Consider the following 18,649-nt stretch of genomic DNA (forward strand, 5'->3'; position numbering starts at 1 on the left):
CAACAAGCACTCATTTTATTGTTGAATCACATGGAAATCCTCTAGGATAAATTAGAATAATGGTCCTTTGTACTGACAAACTTGTTTCTTTTCACCAGAATCTTTCAAGGAGTGACTCATTAAAATAAATACAGAGTTGTGTTCTGATGCCTGAAGTAAAATGAATTAACCTTGCCAAAGCATGTGGGCTCTTTCCTCTCTCCCTTACCTAATGCTTCCTAAATGCTGTGATAACTTTTCATGTGACTTGATTTTGTTCTGTCTCTGCAGAGATGAAAATTACGGTAGGGCAGTGCTTCACAGACATAACTCCCATGATGCCTTGGACAGGTGGGTGTTTGTTTCAGATGGGTTACCTCATTAGCAGAAACACAAAGACGGTCGTTTCTGAGAGTAGACATGTTCAAGACAGGTTGAGTGTTTGTGGCTAAGCCTCAGGCTCTCCCCTGACATTCTGGGCACGTGAAAGAGAATCTGTGATACTCTCAGAGGGTTTCACAGGGCCCGCTGTGCTTTTCTAGCTTTATGCTTCTGGAGTACAGCGTAGAGGTACAGAAGAATCAATTCTCTCTGCCCAGGTGGCCCCCCCGATGGGAAAGGGCTCCCACAGAAACAAGACGAGATGAAATGTCTCTGAGCCTTAGAGAAAAGAACCTGAAAAGGGAAATAACAGCGGAGTTCACTTGCTTTATGAGTTCACGTGCGTTTCTTTTAGCAACTCCTAGGCTTTGGAGTTTATCACTCCAATATCACTCAGTGATATTCAGTGGCAAATAGACTGCCCAAATGCAAATTGGTAGGAAAAGTCACACAAAACTTGTAATCACGGTGATGTAAATAATCCAAGATTGATCCAATAGACAGATCCTATTCTTATTAAAACGCATTCACACTCACATACATGCAAACAACCACGTCCTTTAGAAAAACCCAAGTATTTATCAGGCACAAGTTTTATCTGGTCCAGTAGCCAGTGTCTGCCACCAAGAGGTACTTTAGTGAAGACTGTGATTGTCTTTCATGGTGGAGCTTTAAAAAGTTAAGGAGACCCCTTGAGTATATCTATTTTGGATAATTGTATCTGTGAATTTTTCTAAACCATTTAAAACCTTTTCATAATTTTGGTCTGTTCTAGGGTTCTGAGTTCATCATCCCCCCACAAAGCATCTGATAGTTTTGGGGTTTCCAACCTTAGCTGTTCTGTGATTCAGCAGACTCTCCCCATGCTCTCTCCTTGGGTCTCCATGATTTTTTTTTTTCTTTTATGCCTCCCCTCTCCTGGGACATATGGGGTTTCCCAGCCAAGGATCAGAGCCACAGCTGTGACCTTCACTGCCACAGCCATGGCAATACCAATCCTTTAACCCACTGTCTCTGGATCAAAGCAGTGTCCTGGCGCTGCAGAGATGACTCCAATCCTGTTCACAATTTGGAAGATTACAGCCTTGTGCTCCATTGGCCCTCATCTATCCAATGAGGAGCCTGATCATTTGAGTCCAGGCACCAGTGGAAAATGCCCCCTCTATTTTATCCTTCTCTGTCTGGAACTGTTAAATAACAAACATACTTGTTTTGAAGTGTGACTGGGAAAATTAAGCTTATTGTTATTAATATGTTTTAAGACAATAGGATCTTAATGCCTTCTATGCTTATTTTATTTTATTTTATTTTATTTTATTTTATTTTATTTTATTTTATTTTATTTTATTTTATTTTATTTTGCTTTTTTTAGGGCTGCACCCATGGCATATGCAAGTTCCCAGACTAGGGATCGAATCGAAGTTGCAGCTGCCAGCCACAGCAACACCAGATCCGAGCCGTGTCTGTGACCTACACCACAGCTCACTGCAATACTGGATCCTTAACCCACTGAGTGAAGCCAAGGTTTGAACCCACATCCTCAAGGTGACTAGTTGGGTTCATTACTGCTGAGCCACATGGGAACTCCTATGCTTCTTTTGTATTTTAAACTATATGGGTTACCCAGACCCTTCCTGTTGGTGGACAGCATTTTGGCTAAAGCAGCACACTGAGCTTCTATCTTCAGTTACAAAAATCTGTGAGCCCGAGGCATTTCCCCCAGAACTATAACTGATGTCTCAGATGACATCTTCCTAAAAGATAGTGTGGGTTATTTTTCTCCTTGCATTTGCTCAAACAGATGCCCACGTGACACCTTTCTGCCCCTTTGCAGAGAGCGTGTCCACACTGGTGTTCACCCAACATGACTTTGGAGCACCTACTGTGTGCTGACATTGTGCCAGGTGCCAGGAATACAAGGATGCATTTGACATAGGCCTTAACCTTGAGGAATGCTCACAGTTCATGGAAATAGGTGGATCCCTAAGCATAAATACTCAAATTTACCGAGGAAAGTGCTTGTAGCAGTGCGTGCCAGTGCTACGGGAATGAGCAGAGGCAGTGACAAACTCTGCCTGAACGAGTGGGAGACCCCACCGAGGAGTTATCATTGATGTTGGTGCTGTGGCTTGAAGGACCAGGAGGGGAGTTTCCAAGTAGGAAAAGGTGGCTGGTGGATGTGAGGCAGGAAAAGAGGCATTTTCAGCAGAAGTGGTAATATGTCCAAGACTTCCATGTGAACGGAGACTGAAAATAAAGGAAAAGGAAAAGGAAAATAAATTATATATTCTAAGCACCCTAGAAAACAAGCTTTGTCCGTATGCACCAACTAGGAAATTTTGTGTCCTTCCTCTGCCAGATTATTAAAACATGTCAAATAAAGCTGAAAGGGTAAACAGTGGAGGTGCCCTTTGTGAGCCAGACATAATCCTAAAGTCTGGGAAACAGACAAAATCCCTCCTTCATAGAGCTTGCTTCCAAGTTGAAGGTGAAAAAGGGGAAGACTGCAAATAAATAAGCACAAATAACATGTTGTGTGGTGATAAATGCCTGGAAGAATAAAGCTGCAAAATGATAACGTCTACAAAGAGACTGTTCTTTGGAAGGGGGTCAGATGGTCCTGCAGCACTTATTTGCATTCATCCATTGTACACATCATGATTTCATTACAAGTTTCTTTAAAAACGTGGGGTATTGCATTAGACTTTTTTTTATTTATTTTATTTTTTTATTTTTTTCTTTCGTCTTTTTAAACTTTTTTTTTAAACCTCATTCTTGCCTTAACTAACACTACTCCCTCTACTTCTGTGTAAAAATATTCATGTCAATTAATCCTCCAAGATCCAATTCGACCTGCATCTCATCCAGAAAACCTTCTCTGATTCCTGCTTCTACAAATAAGCTTTCTTAACTTTGAAATTCCTTGCACTTGACTTGAACTTCTTTTATGACACTGACCACTTCCTATGCTTAGACATACATGTCTAATTTGTCCCTCCAGCTCTGAGCGTGTGTGTGTGTAGGGTCCATAGTTACTCATTCTCAACTTCCTCACAGTCATCAGCACAGTGCACTGTATTTTGTTTACCTCCAAATTTTTTTTTCTTTTTAGGGCTGCACCCGAGGCACATGGAAGTTCCCAGGCTAGGGATCTAATCAGAGCTGAAGCTGCCAGCCACAGCCACAGCATTGTGGGATCTGAGCTGTTTCTATGACCTATATCATAACTCACAGCAATGCCAGATCCTTAACCCACTGAGCAAAGCCAGAGATCGAACCCGCATCCTCGTGGATACTAGTCAGGTTTGTTTCTGCTGCACCACAATGGGAACTTCCTACCTCCAAATATTTGCTTTAAAAAAAAAAAACACTGCTTCAAGTTAAAAATCACATCTTAAATAGTATACTGTTTTGGTACTTTTTCTGATACCATTGACTTTGATGTGTCAGCTTCAAATGATGCTTTGAAATGCAAATATAGTAAATCATGGTATAATTCTCCAAAGAGCTTGCTTTTCCCCTGTTTTATAGGGTTATATAAAGTACTGAACGGGCTTCTGTTGCTGATTGATTAGTCTGATCAAGGTGTCACCACTGCTTTGATGATATGGTTCCTGCTACTGAAGCTCCCATCCTCTCTTTCCTTATTTTCTTGTCTAATCCATCTCCCTTAACTTTTTCCAGCTTCTCTGTCTTCCCCAGCTCTCTCTGCCTGTCTCTCCTCCCCCTTCTTCTCCCAGGAGCCCCCTCATCTTTTCTCTTCCCATCCATCTTTTCTCTCTTCTCCCACTTTCTTCTTTTCATTTCTTTCCAGAATCTCCTATTTCTCTTTTCCTTTTTTTCCTTCTCTCCCTCCCTCTCTTGGGCCAGCAAGCTGTCTTCTTTCAACCCTGTCCACGGTGCTGAACTTTTAATAAAGCAGTTTGTACATGGCCGTTGTGCTGGCATATGGTACTGCTGAAACTCTGCAAACAAAACGTAACTGATTATAAGGGAATGCGTCCCTGTTATGTAAAAATCGACAATGTTGATAAAAGTATATATTATTTATTAACCATTTTGCATGTTGTGTTGCTTGTTTTACGTATCCTTATCCCCAAAGTGAATATGTTACATGGTAGTTAGAATAATTGGGCCTAGAGGAGAATTCTTTTATTAGCATGGGGAATTGGGTCTGCTCTAATTTATCCTATCAAATCAAAGCCTGGAAAGATTTCAGTACTCCAAACATGTCTTTTCTTGGTAACATGTACATCTCCTACCTGCTTAGGCAGGTGTTTCCCAAATCTGTGATAGGTCATATCAACAATTTTTTGGTAATTGATTTGATCTTTCTGTAATTATTTTTTGCTACAGGAAAGCAAACGAGAGAGATGAGCCCAAAGCCACAATCAGTCGGTACAGATCTGATGACACTTTGGACAGGTAAGGTGTTTTGTACCATGCCAGCAGAATCCATCACATTTATTAAATCCTGTTTCTTATAGAGCATGAGGTATTCAAATGTTTACCAAAGTAAGTTTTGAACCATATTCTATCTCCGGGGACAAAAGAACTATAAAGATTGAAATCATCTTCTTCTTCAAAACTCACAAAACCTTGACCTGAGATACTGTCTTCCTAAAATCCCACTAATAGTAGATCAATAGGAAAAGTTCTGCAAAAACTGGTTTGAGTAGAAGTGGGGTGGCCCCTGCGTGGGACTATTCAATTGAAAATGGGGAGTATGGTTTTTTTGTGTGTGTGAATAGCCAGTTCTTGTTCTAACTTTGGTCTTTCCACCCCAAAGGCAGAGAAACAACAGTTTCAGTATAACTACCTTACAGAGAGACTGTAAATTTTAAAACGACAGTAGTTTTGAGCCCCTCTGGGATAAAGGCATTGGCTCTTTCCTTTAGAAAGTGAAATTGCTCTTTCACAGTGGAGTCACCACATGGCTGTAGAATGAATCCACAGCATTGTGCCTGTCATTGGCTCACTCTTAGATGGAAAGAGAAGAAGAGCTCATCCCTGTATCAAAAATTGAGGACTCTCTATTCAGGTTGAAGTGTAAATGCTCCAAGTCACATTTTAATCTTATATTTGATAGAGTGCTTAGTAGGCACCAGAACAAAGCTAACATCTTTATTTGGAGTCTAGACACAGTGAATCTCTGAGGCCATTAATAGCTGATGCCACTCCCTGTAGCTAAAGATGAGCTGTTCTTATAGACAGAAATGGCACCTGCTGTACTGGGCGCACATATACTGAAACTTACGGTATCTCATAGAGTCTGTATTCAGACCATGCCAGTTGTTAGTTATAGAGCAAATGAATGTGTTCCTGAAGTCTTTGTGGGTTTTCAAGGCAACCTCCCTAACAGCGGACAGATAGTTGACATCTCTCTTATCGTTAATGACCTTCACAAACATCAGTGTGTGAAAGTGTATATGCAGAATGCCATCTCCACAGCGCTGGGTGGAGAAAGGAGTCGCAGGACCTCTGTCCGTTCAGCTCGGCCTCGCAGACTGTCCTATTGCACTGTGAATTGAAGAAGGAAATCCTACTCCTAGGAATGAATTTGCAAATGAGATAATTATGTCCCAAGAAATGTGGGAGACCTAAGCCTTTGTCGGCAGTGTGTCTGAAAGTTTATATCAGACCAGTCAAGGTAGAGCCTTGGAACATTAGCAATGGACGAGACCAGACCTCACAGGCAAGCCAGTTGAGTCATTTTCAGACCCAGCAGCAAATGAGAATCACCTAGAGAGCTTTTCAACTTGACTGATAACTTGGTGCCACTGCCTCTCATTCCTTCAGTTCCATTTAATAAGTCTGCACTGGGACTCAGGCATCTTTTTTTTGGAGGGGGCGCACCTGAGGCATATGGAAGTTCCCAAGCTAGGGGTCCAATTGGAGCAGTAGCTGCTGACCACAGCCACATCAACGCCAGATCCTTAACCTGCTGAGCAAGGCCAGGGATCGAACCTGCATCCTCATGGATGCTAGTCAGGTTCGTTTCTACTGGGCCACGATGGAGACTCCTGGACTCGGGCATCTTTTGCAGCTTATGAAATGATTTTGAATTATGGCCGAAGCTCAGAACCACCAACCTGGCCCAAACCCTTCATTTTATACACTGGAAAATGAGACCAGAGATGTCCTGTTTGTTTACACAGAGGTTTGGCAGCATGTTTGGAAGAGTATCCTGGTCTGCTTACTCCCTGGACAGTGCCATCTGGCTTCCAGCAGGGAGCTCCATTTCTGTAAGGGCGGCAACAGATGTGAGGGAGAGAACACAGGAGTCAGTAAATAAAGCCATTCCCTGAAAACAGCAGTCAGACTCCCATCATCCAGGCCACTCCAAAATGTGAAATAATCTCAGGAGGAAGATGATCAAATATATCAGGCATGTGTGGGCCATTTCAATAATAATGCGTATGGTAAATGAATATGAGAAAAGTGTTTACATTTGACGAGTTCCTATTGATTGATTGATTGTCTTTTTAAGGCCACCATGGCATATGGAAGTTCCCAGGCTAGGGGTTGAATCCAAGCTAGAGTTGCTGGCCTACACCACAGCCACAGCAAGGCCAGATCCCATTGAGCAAGGCCAGGGATCAAACCCACATCCTCACAGATACTAGTCAGGTTTGCTATTGCCGAGCCACGACAGGAACTCAGAAGAGTTTCCTTTTAAAGTACACATCTGTGGGTAAAATATGACATGTTCTAAAGAAACATAAGTAAATAATAGTGTACATAGCATGCAATCTGGCCCAGTCCCTGAAAGTGGGCTCCTGATGTGGAAAACCTAGGTTATGGAGCCCTCTAGTGTTCTGTTGTGGAAGTGTAACTTTTCCTTTGGTTCTTTTGATCATGTTGTTAACTACGTAGCTTAGGTATTTCCTGTTCCCAAGACTGACTCCTATTAAAACAACCTATTTTATATCACACATTGGCAGAAAATTAGTTTCTAAGAGAATTACCAAGGTAATCTCTCAAAGTAATAAGAAATTGATGATTGCATTTGAATGACGGTTTGAGTTCTTTCCGTTATTGGTTATAGACATCCCCCTAGTGGCCTGGGAGAGATTGTGGATGCAAAAAAATAATAACTGAAGGAGGACGTGTTGATCATGAGTGTTGGAATAATTACACTACAGAATCAGGTTTACAACACTGGACCCTGCTGGAAAGACTTTGGAAATAGATGACATCCTGATTATGTAGCCAAGAGAAAGCGAGACACCTTCTCTGAGACTCCATCTCTTTATCTATAATGTGGAAATAACTATGCCTACCTTGTAGGGATGTTCTGAAGAGTAGAGAAAATTGTATAAGTGACAAAGAGTCCTAGGTAGCTCTTTTTATTATTGCAAGAATTATTTCCCACATAGATTTACACTGTAGAATTTTTACAAACTTCATTTGACTTTAACACCAGAACTCTCCTTTATTTAAACCTTGAGGATGTTTGAAATTGAGGTGCTGTTTGCTTTAGACAGATTGTTATTTTCAGTGTATCAGAGTAGCAATTTCCCAAGATTGTTTTTATTTTCTATGAGGATCTCATAGACAGCTAGAAACTTGGAGTAGTTTCTAGAAACATTTCAGATTTAGGATTACCTGAATCTTATTTATGGTATTCACAGTGGTTTCCTGCAGAGCGCTTTAAATATAAACATCAGGGGAGTTCCCGTCATGGCTCAGTGGTTAACGAATCTGATTAGGAACCATGAGGTTGTGGGTTCGATCCCTGGCCTTGCTCAGTGGGTTAACGATCTGGCATTGCCGTGAGCTGTGGTGTAGGTTGCAGATGCGGCTCGGATCCCTTGTTGCTGTGGCTCTGGCGTAGGCCGGCGTCTACAGCTCTGATTAGACCCCTAGCCTGGGAACCTCCATATGCCGTAGGAGCAGCCCTAGAAAAGGCAAAAAGACAAAATATATATATATATATATACACACACACATCAGGGGCTCAGGAGCTATTAGTGCAGGCAATATATTTATAGTCTTTGGCCTTATGACCATGATGTTGAGTGATCATCATGAGTTTTTAATACATGGATTCTCAGATTCTGTACAAGTTAAAACCTATTGAGAATATGGAGCTCTGGGAGAATTCCAACTTTCCTTCCTTTTTGCATTCAAGAGTTATCAGTTTGGGGCATTGTGTCCCAGGAAGAGCTTATATAAAACTGAACTAAAATTTATGATAAAAGTGAAAGTTTAGAGAAAGTTATAGTAGACCCATAGTACAAGATCTACAGAAGAATCTTGCTGACCTTTTGTTTTCCTGAGCATAATTTTGCCCCATCCTAGTTTTGTGCAAGGCTGCAGAATGCTCCGGAAGACCAGTCCCAGATCGTGGGAAGCACTTTCCTACCTGGAGGGCAGGAAAAGAACAAGGGTTGCAGTCGTGAGAGCCCCCCATTGGCATGCAGATTACAGGATCCCTAATTTGTCTTATGTCCTGAAGGACAGACAAACACCCCTTATCCAGACCCGCTCTCCTCGAGCAGACCTGAGGTTAGATAGATTAAAACCTCTGATGGCCTATAGAGCCTATTAACTAAATGACTGATCAAAGCAAACAAATTCACTAGGGTGGAGTAACTCTTGTACCAAGGCCCCTCTCCTGTCCCCCCAAATCTGTGGCTAAGCACGAAGATGACTGCTCGCTCTCATCAGAGTCCAGTGTGTTTGGCTAGAAAATTAGAGGATGTCTCAGCTCCATGAAAAGACTCAGGGACCTAAGTTCTTTTCATGTTTTAATGCTGTCACCTGCAACCTGTAGGCAGCATAGCCATGGTAGAAGAGAAAGAGCATGGCAGATCACATAAGATGTTTTATGATGAGTTTGGGAGTCACAAACTAACCACACTCCAACCACACTCCTTAGTTTAGAACTCAATCATACTGCAACTTAATTGCAGTAAAGATTGGGAAATACAGCTTTCCTGTGTGCTCAGAAGGAAAATAAACTGTTTGGCAAACATATAGCATTGTCTATGCCACAAAACATTTTTAAAAATTGTTAAGTCTTACAATGATCCCTTTTACTGATACAAGAAGTAGTCCTTGGCTAGATATGTTATTAAGCAGTATATATGAAAGTGTTAATGAGTTAAATGCTTCATGTCAGAGAGGCTTTAAAATTTAAATTTTAAGCGTTCCTTTCGTGGCTCAGCAGTTAACGAACCCGACTAGGATCCATGAGGATTCGGGTTCGATCCCTGGCCTGGCTCAGTGGGTTAAGGATCCAGCATTGCCATGAGCTGTGGTGTAGGTCGCAGACACAGCTTAGATCCTGCATTGCTGTGGCTGTGGCGTAGGCTGGCAGCTGTAGTTCTGATGTGACCCCTACCCTGGGAACTTTCATGCGGCTCACATGGAGCCCTAAAAAGACAACAAACAAACAAAACTAATAAAATTTAAACTTTAAAATTTGCATGGAGTTCCCAGGTGGTTTAGCAGATTAAGGATCTGGTGTAGCCACTGCTGTAGCTCAGGTTGCTGCTGTGGCAAAAGTTCAATCCCTGGTCCTGGAAATTCCGCATTCCACAGACCTGGCCAAAAAAAAGTTGCAAAACGTATCAAAATAGCCTCATAAATAGATTTTGTCATAAGTAGCTTTTTTTAATTATAAAAATTTCTAAAACATTAACACCGGAAAAGCCATTGTTTTTACTAGAGAAAGGTAATCTAGTGAACTGATTCTAGTTTGCAAGAGGTCTGAAAGGAGTTTAATAATCTAAATGTTCATCCAGACTTTTGTCTTGTTTCTTTATAAAGGATCTCAGACAGAAGCGATGCTGCTAAAACACATAAGGCCAATTCCTTGGATAACCGACTAACCAATAGGTACCGGTATCTACTAACTTTGGGAAAGGCTCAAGTACAATCTTTTTTTAATCATTACTTATTTATTTACCATTCTTCAATCCTACTTAATATCCTTCTGTAAATTTCTATCCTCTATTTTTTAAACAAAAAATAGTTCTGGCATTAAAAGCTTTACTCCTGCTCATAAAGAAAAGAAAAATAAAGAGAAATAAAATCTTGGAGTTCCCATCATGGCTCAGTGGTTAACAAATCTGACTAGGAACCATGAGGTTTTGGGTTTGATCCCTGGCCTCGCTCAGTGGGTTAAAGATCTGGCATTGCCGTGAGCTGTGGTGTAGGTCAAAGACGCAGCTCGGATCCCACATTACTGGGGCTGTGGTATAGGCTGGCGGCTGCAGCTCTGATTCGACCACTAGCCTGGGAACCTCCGTATGTTGCAGGTGCAACCCTAGAAAAAGACAAAAAAAAAAAGAAAGAAAGAAAATCTTTTTCCTGGTTTCAAAATCCAGAGAGTTCATTGCTTCAGGCCATCATTCTTGCCACTTTTATGTTTTTAGTGGCAAGATTTTGAAATACACATAAATGCTAATTTTATTGTATGGCAGAAATTATCACAACATTATAAATCAACTATAGTTCAATAAAACTTTTTAAACAATGCCAATTTTAAATTCCTATTGTTAAAGGAAATGACTGAGCCCAGCAAACAAAAACACTCTGCTTAAAAACTAATAAATTTTCTGAAGGAAAAAAACTCTTTTACAGTCTAATACACAAAGGTAAAAAATCCTGAAATCAACTTTTCATTTTAATTCAAATACTGTGCTTTCTTTTTCTTTCTTGCAAATAATGTCTAAACTTTTAGTAATAATAACTCTCAAGTCATGGACTCAAATTGATGCAAGAATTTTTTGCCACTAATGCTTCGCCTTCTTTTTTTCTTATCAGAAACGTGTCTACCTTCCAATCACTAGAAGCACGAAAGACGTATGTACTTTTCTAACTGACATTACATTTTAAGAATAAAGTGTATTTCTTCTTATGCATCCAAGAAAAATCAGGGTAGACTGTCCTCAGGTCAAAATTTCTTTGTAATACAGCCATGCCCCATAGCTTTGGCAGAGTTGAATAGTAGAAATACTGCAAAACTTCAAGTATTTTCTATCTGGGCTTCAATATAGAAAGTTTGCTGACTTCTATTCTAACTAAATACCAAAGCTTAAATCATTTTTTTTTCTTTTTTAAAAATCTAGATTCTTAACTTTTTTGCCCACAGAATTTCCTTTTTGGTTTTTTTCTTTTCTTTTCTTTTTTTCTTTTTTTTTGTGTGTGTGTGTGTGTGTGTCTTTTTGTCTTTTCTAGGGCTGCCCCCGTGGCATACAGAGGTTCCCAGGCTAGGGGTCTAATTGGAGCTGTAGCTGCTGGCCTATGCCAGAGCCACATCTGCAACCTTCACCACAGCTCACAGCAACCTCGGATCCTTAACCCATGAGCAAGGCCAGGGATCAAACCTGCAACCTCATGGTTCCTAGTCGGATTCGTTAACCATTGAGCCACGACGGGAACTCTCCCACAGAATTTCTTAATTTTTTTCCCTACTCCTCGAGTAACCCTTTCTTCCCATATAGTTCATTTGTCTCCCAAAACACCCATTGCATCTACAACTCAACAGAGTCATGAAACCATGGCTTTGCTAATAATCTATGTAGATGAAAGAGATTTCCCTTGGGATATGCTCATAGTGGTTATAAACAGCCAAACTAGGTAGATTTTTGAAAACTTAGTTGGTTTTTAAATTCGTATCTACAAATAAAGTAATTTTTGTACCAGACCACACCTCTCAGTACTTGAAGCAGTCCTGAGTGACTTCCTTTTTTTTTTTTTTGAGGGTCTGCATATATGCATAAATGCTAAATACAGATTTTTTTTAATGGTGTAATTCTTTTTTTTTTTATTTTTTTATTTTTTGGTCTTTTACCTTTTCTAGGGCCACTCCCGAGGCATATGGAGGCTCCCAGGCTAGGGGTCTATTTGGAGCTGTTGCCGCCAGCCTACGCCAGAGACACAGCAACGCAGGATCCAAGCCACGTCTGCAACCTACACCACAGCTCACGGCAACGCAGGTTCCTTAACCCACTGAGCAAGGCCAGGGATCGAACCCGAAGCCTCATGCTTCCTAGTCAGATTTGTTAACCAATGAGCCATGACGGGAACTCCTAATGGTGTAATTCTTAAATGTTTTCCTCAACAGGCTCATGCTTTTTATGCAAAAACTGCAAGATAATTCTGGTAGTCACAACATATACAGGATCAAAAAATATATGTAGGAATCCATAGCACATCGGAACTGATATAGTCTGGGTTTCGGACACACAATTCATGTCATATACGGAATGACTTCTTCATTCAGTTCCTTCAGTTTTAGCTATTTGGATGAAAGCTGGGCAATTTGTATAGTAAACTAAGGAAGAACTTTTTCTGTTGTTCTTTCCTCCTCAAGTGAAACATTTTGTGATGGGTTCAGAACCAGTGGGAATATGAATAGATCCTAAGACCTTTCAAAGGTGGGGTGGAATGGGAGAATTTCAGGAATGTGATCATTGTTTGTTCTTGTGATGAAACAGGCAACCTGGAGGCTTGTTCAGTGCAAATGCCACCTACACTCCAGCTTCCACCTCAGCTACGACTCCTGTAAAGAAAAAGAGGTATGATGGGCTCGTTGGGACTGCCTCTTGCTGCTCTTCTGACAGGGATTCTTCTTCTTCTTCTTTTTTTTTTGTCTTTTTGTCTTTTTAGGGCCGCACCCACGGCGTATGGAGGTTCCCAGCCTAGGAGTCGAATCGGAGCTGTAGCCTCCAGCCTACACCAGAGGCACAGCAACACCAGATCTGAGCCACATCTGCGACCTACACCATAGCTCACGGCAACACCAGATCAGGCCAGGGATCGAACCCGCAACCTCATGTTTCTTGGTTGGATTCGTTTCCACTGTGCCACGATGAGAACTCCCCAAGGATTATTCTTTATTATTTTCTGAACCACATCATCCACCAAGACCCCCAGGGAAGCATCCAGAAGTTGCTCTGCCCTTCCTCCCTATGCCCTCCTCCCCTGTCCAGGGATCAGGTGCCTGCTGGCTTCTGTTGTCCTCCGACCTCTGTCCTTTCCACCCCCACCCCCATCTCCTTTCCAAATAGGCCATCTTCCTCCCTGCTCCAGGTTAATTGAGAAATAATGGACATACCTTACTGTATAAGTTTAAGGGTATACTGTGTGATGGTTTGATTGACATATATTGTGCAGTGATCACCCCAATAGGTTTAATGAACATCCATCATCTCATATTAGCATCCGTCATCTCACATAACAACCATCATCTCTGTGAAAAGACCAAAAATTGGTAACACCCATTATCTCCATGAGAAGGGAAGAATAAAAATTTTCCTTTTGGGTGTTCTCGTAGTGGTGCAGTGGTTAACGAATCCGACTAGGAACCATGAGGTTGCAGGTTTGATCCCTGGCCTTGCTCAGTAGGTTAGGGATCCGGCGTAGCTGTGAGCTGTGGTGTAGGTTGCAGACGCAGCTCAGATCTGGTGTTGCTGTGGCTGTGGCATAGGCCGGCGGCTCCAGCTCTGATTAGACCCCTAGCTTGGGGATCTCCATATGCCACAGGAGTGGCCCTAGAAAAGGGAAAAAGACCAAAAAAAAAAAAAAATTCTCCTTTCGCTGAGGACTTTGCTATAAGTAACACAGCAGCGTCAGCTACAGTCATCATGTCGTACATTATATCCCTAGAACTTACTTATGTTAGAACTGGGACTTTGCTCCTTTTGGCCACCTCTCTTCACTCTTCCTTCCCCACCCCCTGCCACAAATCTGATCTGTCTTTTTTGTTTGTTTGTTTGTTTGTTTGTTTTTCAAATATGCCATCCTAGGGCCTTGCCTAACTAGGTAACGATGGTAGAACTCAGATATTAAGGGGCAAGCTACTTGGGGTCATGCATCTCAGCAGAGTCCCGTGGCAGGGAATGCCTCACGCTGCACAATGACTGCAGGGTGGCCAGATGTCACCTCGCTCCTGAAACCAGCCTGCACGACTGCCACCCCCTCTGCTCTGCAGATCAGGCTCCTTCCAAGCACAGGGTCAAAGGCTCTCCCTCACGGTTGTATGGCTATTACGTCTCCCTTCCACTTTCCCTGCATGGCCTCCCATTTTGGCCGGGGCTAAGTTTCAGTTATTTAGTGGGCACAGAGGAGTGGCTAGATCTTTGGTGTCAGAATAGTCTTCTTGTGACAAAACATAATGGTGGGGAGTTCCCGTCGTGGCTGAACAAAAAGGAATCTGACTAGTATCCATGAGGATTCAGGTTCGATCCCTGTGTTCTATTATTATTTTTTATTTTTTAATTTTTTTTGTCTTTTTGCCATTTCTTGGGCTGCTCCCACAGCATATGAAGGTTCCCAGGCTAGGGGTCGAATTGGAGCTGGAGCTACCGGCCTACATCACAGCCACAGCAACGCAGGATCCAGAGCCGCGTCTGCAACCTACACCATAGCTCACGGCAACGCTGGATCCTTAACCCACTGAGCAAGGCCAGGGACCGAACCCGCAACCTCATGGTTCCTAGTTGGATTCATTAACCACTGTGACACAACGGGAACTCCTATTATTTTTTTTAATAATGCCTGTGTTCTATTATTGATAAACAGTTCACAATCCCTTCTTAAACAAACAAAAAGAAGGTATTTTTCCCCCCAAACCCTCATATTTTTGGAGCAAGCTTTATAAACTCTTTGTTTCTTATTCCCATGACACTTCCAAAAACACGTAAGTATAAACAAAATTAAAAACCCATTTAAAAAAATGTGCTTGTGTTCCCATCATGGATCAGCGGAAGGGAATCTGACCAGTATCCATGAGGACACAGGTTAGATCCCTGGCCTCGTTCAGTAGGTTAAGGATCTGGCGTTGCCGTGAGCTATGGTATCTGTTACAGACACAGCTCAGATCCTGGCATTGCTGTGGCTGTGGTGTAGGCCTGCAGCTGCAGCTCCAATTTGACCCCTAGCCTGGGAACCTCCATAGGCCGTGGGAGTGGCTCTAAAAAGACAAAAATTACAAAAAAAAAAAAAAAAAAAAAAAAAGTGATGGTGGAAGTGATTTCCAGTGCCGGTAAATCATGATTCCAGTGGAAAACAAGCTTTCACAAACCTCAGTGCTTTTGAAATGCTCTGATTTTCTTTGCCTGCACCTTGGTCTCTGCTTGGTAGAGGGTGGGTGCTCCATGTTTGCCGATGGGCTGGCTGACTGTCTTGGTGCTGCTGAAGTCCTCCTGGAGAGAAATAGCTGCTTCTCTCTGTGTCCCCCTGCAGTCAGAATTTTGGTTTTATCTACAGAGTCTCAGAAAATGTGATCACTTTTCTCTTAGAACCAAATTTCCTATCCTCCTGATCCTTTGTCTGTTAGGAAAGGTTGGAAGGGGCATTTAAGGACAGTTAGCTCAGTCTCCTACCCAGTGCAAGAATCTTTCCTGCAACAAATTAGGTATAATTCAGGACTCCAGAAGCCCGCAATGCGATGCCCACTTTGGTGATATGGCTTGACTAGCTCTCAGGGGTAACATCTACCACTTACACAGCTGAAATCTGCTTTGATTTACTCCTATCCCATCTTATCTCTGTCCTGTGATGCCTCAGAGAATAGGCCTGCTTCAAGAATTTAAAGGGCTCTCCTGGGAGTTCCTGTTGTGGTTCAGTGGGTTATGAACCCGAGTAGTGTCCATACAGATGCAGGTTCAGTCTCTGGCATCGCTCAGTGGGTCAAGGATCTGGTGTTGTAGTGAGCTGTGGTGCAGATCAAAGATGCTGCTGTGATCTGGCTTGGCTGTGGCTGTGGCATAGACCAGTAGTTGCAGCTCCAATTCAACTCCTATCCCAGGGTCACAGGGGCAGCCCTGAAAAGCAAAAAAAAAAAAAAAAAAAAAAAAAAAAAAGGCTCTCTTGTCTTTATCCCTGACTTTCTCTAGGCTACATTACTTTCTTCTGAACATCTTCATTTAAATAAAATTTTTTGGAATATAGTTGACAAATAATGTTGCGTTAGTTTCAGGTGTACAGCAAAGGGTTCAGCTACACATATACATACATCCATTCCTTCAGATCCTTTTCCCATAGAGCTTATTACACAGTATTGAGTGGATTTCCCTGTGCTATACAGTGGGTTCTTATTACATATCTAGTTTATATCAGTAGTGTATATGCTAAGCCCAACCTGCTCATTTATCCATCCCTTCCACCCTTCCCCTTGGGTAACCATAAGTTTGACCTCAAAATCTGTGAGTCTGTTTCTGTTTTATAAATAAGTTCTCTTGCATCAATTTTAATTAATTCCAGATAAGTGATATCATATGATATTTGTCTTTCTCTGTCTGGCTTACTGAATATCTTCCTTTTTGAGCCCTACCTTAGTCTTGGTGACAGAGCCCTTAGCTCTCTCTACCAATTGAAATTATGTCCTGGTAACACGAAGACCTCTTTCCAATTGGATATATGTGTATTTGTATATATACATGTGCATCTTTCTATATAAAACATGGAGGTTAGTATTACTGTGGTGTTTATTTGTATTTTCAATATTCTTACTTTTCAGAGTTTCCTGTCATACAGTTTTTTTTAAAACTATATTTTGAATCGAGCCTAAGATTGTTATTATTTTTATTACGAATTGTTTTCAGAAATGCAAAAGCATAGAGAGGCGTGTTGATAACAAACATCCATGAACCTACCATCTAGATCTAACAAATGTTATTATTTTCCAGATTTCCTTCAGATGACTTTTCAAAGAAATGTCCACACTGTTTGGTGTCAAAGAAAGTGGGCTAAGGGGTTTACTTGGGGGACCAGGTAGCCTGGAATACAGACAGTTACTTCCTATGGCAGAGAATAAATAGTTTTCATTTTCTTTCCAAGACCTGGTAGGAAGGTCATCCATTGCCTCTTTAACTGTCAATCTATTTTCAGCTTTCGCTGGTAGATATGTGGGTGGGCTCAGACCTTTCAAACACCGCGTTTATCACCGATGTCATTTCCTTACAGGCAGTCCTGGTTTCCACCGCCCCCTCCAGGTTACAGTGCCGCCCCAAGCACAGGAGCAAGCAGCAGGTAAGAGAAAAGTGTCAGATATAATTGCTATGTAATTTGATGGAAGATTGTATTAGATATTGACAACGTATAGTTGTGGATGTGCTGGAATAAACCAGAGGAATTTTGTGCTGAATAAGACAGTGCCCAGAGGGAGTGAGGTCGGCTGCTGGCACCCCTGGTAGGAAATCTGACAAGCTTTGGGGAATAAGTACCTGTATCTATAGTTTCCTAAAGGTTGCTGTAACATTAAAAAAGAAAAAAAAAAAAAAAGTGTGTGGGGGGAGCTACTTAACAAGAATGTATTGTCCCACAGTTCCAGAGGCTAGAAGGCCAAGGTCAAGGTGTTAGCAGGGTTAGTTCCTCCTCAGGGTTGTGAGAGGGAACCTGTTCCACCCTCTCTCCTGGCTTTTGGTGTTTTCCTTGCAATTTCTGGCATTCCCTAGCTTGTAGAAGCACCACAACCTCGGCATATGGAGGTTCCCAGGCTAGGGGTCGAATCAGAGCTGCAGCTGCCGCCTTATGCCATGGCCACAGCAACACAGGTTGCAAGCCACATCTGCAACCTACACCACAGTTTGCAGCACAGCTGGATCTTTAACCTACTGGATAGGGCCAGAGACTGAACCTGCATCCTCGTGGATGCTAATCAGATTCATTTCTGCCGCACCACAAGGGGAACTCCACGCCCTCCTCTTTACATGGAGTTCTTCCCATGTGCGTGTCTCTGTCCAAATTTCCCCTTCTTAGAAGGGCATGAGTCGTATGGGACGTGGGGCTCATCCAGCTCCAGTGCGATTTCATCCTAACTTAACTGCTTGTGTTGGCAATGACCTAATGTCCAATTAAGGTCACATTCTGGGGCACTGAGGGTTAGGACTCCAGGCTACAAGTTCGGAGAGGACATAATTCAACCTGTAAGACTGGCAGAGACAAGACCAGAGGCAGGCACGAGGTGGGGCTCCAGCGTGGGCTTCTGGGGCATAACCAGTTGTGGCTGAGACAAGATCAGGTGCCCAGGTGGGAATATGCATGGCAAGTTCTTTGTAAACTTTAAGTGACAGATGGGTGTTTTTGTTTGTCTTTTCCTTTTTGGGTGTTGAGAGCAATAATTATACCCCAAATTATAGAGCATATGGAGAACGCCTTGTTCTCTAATTTCCATGCTGGGAATGTCAACAGCTACGTAACTTCATAAATATTTAGTATTTGATTTCTGTGTGCTAGGATCTAAGGATATATCAGTGAACAAAACCTGGAGCCTGAACTTGAGCTTCAAAGAAGCCAACACAAGTGTCTGCTTCCCCTAACCTATGTCCTC

At 42.1% G+C, this 18,649-nt stretch overlaps 1 protein-coding gene across 18 annotated transcripts in view; it reads left to right on the forward strand.

Annotated features, from left to right (window-relative positions):
• The window catches only part of SCEL (sciellin), a 127,532-nt gene that overhangs the window by 21,196 nt on the left and 87,687 nt on the right, over window positions 1-18,649 (forward strand). For 4 of the 18 annotated variants that reach the window (XM_021065753.2, XM_021065758.2, XM_021065756.2 and 1 more), the window contains exons 4-9: window positions 271-330; window positions 4,717-4,785; window positions 10,138-10,206; window positions 11,137-11,175; window positions 12,813-12,893; window positions 17,284-17,349. In XM_021065753.2, coding sequence (XP_020921412.2) covers window positions 271-330; window positions 4,717-4,785; window positions 10,138-10,206; window positions 11,137-11,175; window positions 12,813-12,893; window positions 17,284-17,349 — 384 coding nt within the window. The remainder of the gene's footprint in view (window positions 1-270; window positions 331-4,716; window positions 4,786-10,137; window positions 10,207-11,136; window positions 11,176-12,812; window positions 12,894-17,283; window positions 17,350-18,649) is intronic. The other 14 variants (XM_021065754.2, XM_021065760.2, XM_084982020.1 and 11 more) reach the window with 6 other exon arrangements.

Source organism: Sus scrofa, chromosome 11 (assembly GCF_054392235.1).
Source record: "Sus scrofa isolate SSC_HxYL_T2T_F1_AM1 chromosome 11, Sscrofa_HxYL_maternal_Yorkshire_Landrace_v2.0, whole genome shotgun sequence".
Lineage (NCBI taxonomy): Eukaryota > Metazoa > Chordata > Mammalia > Artiodactyla > Suidae > Sus > Sus scrofa.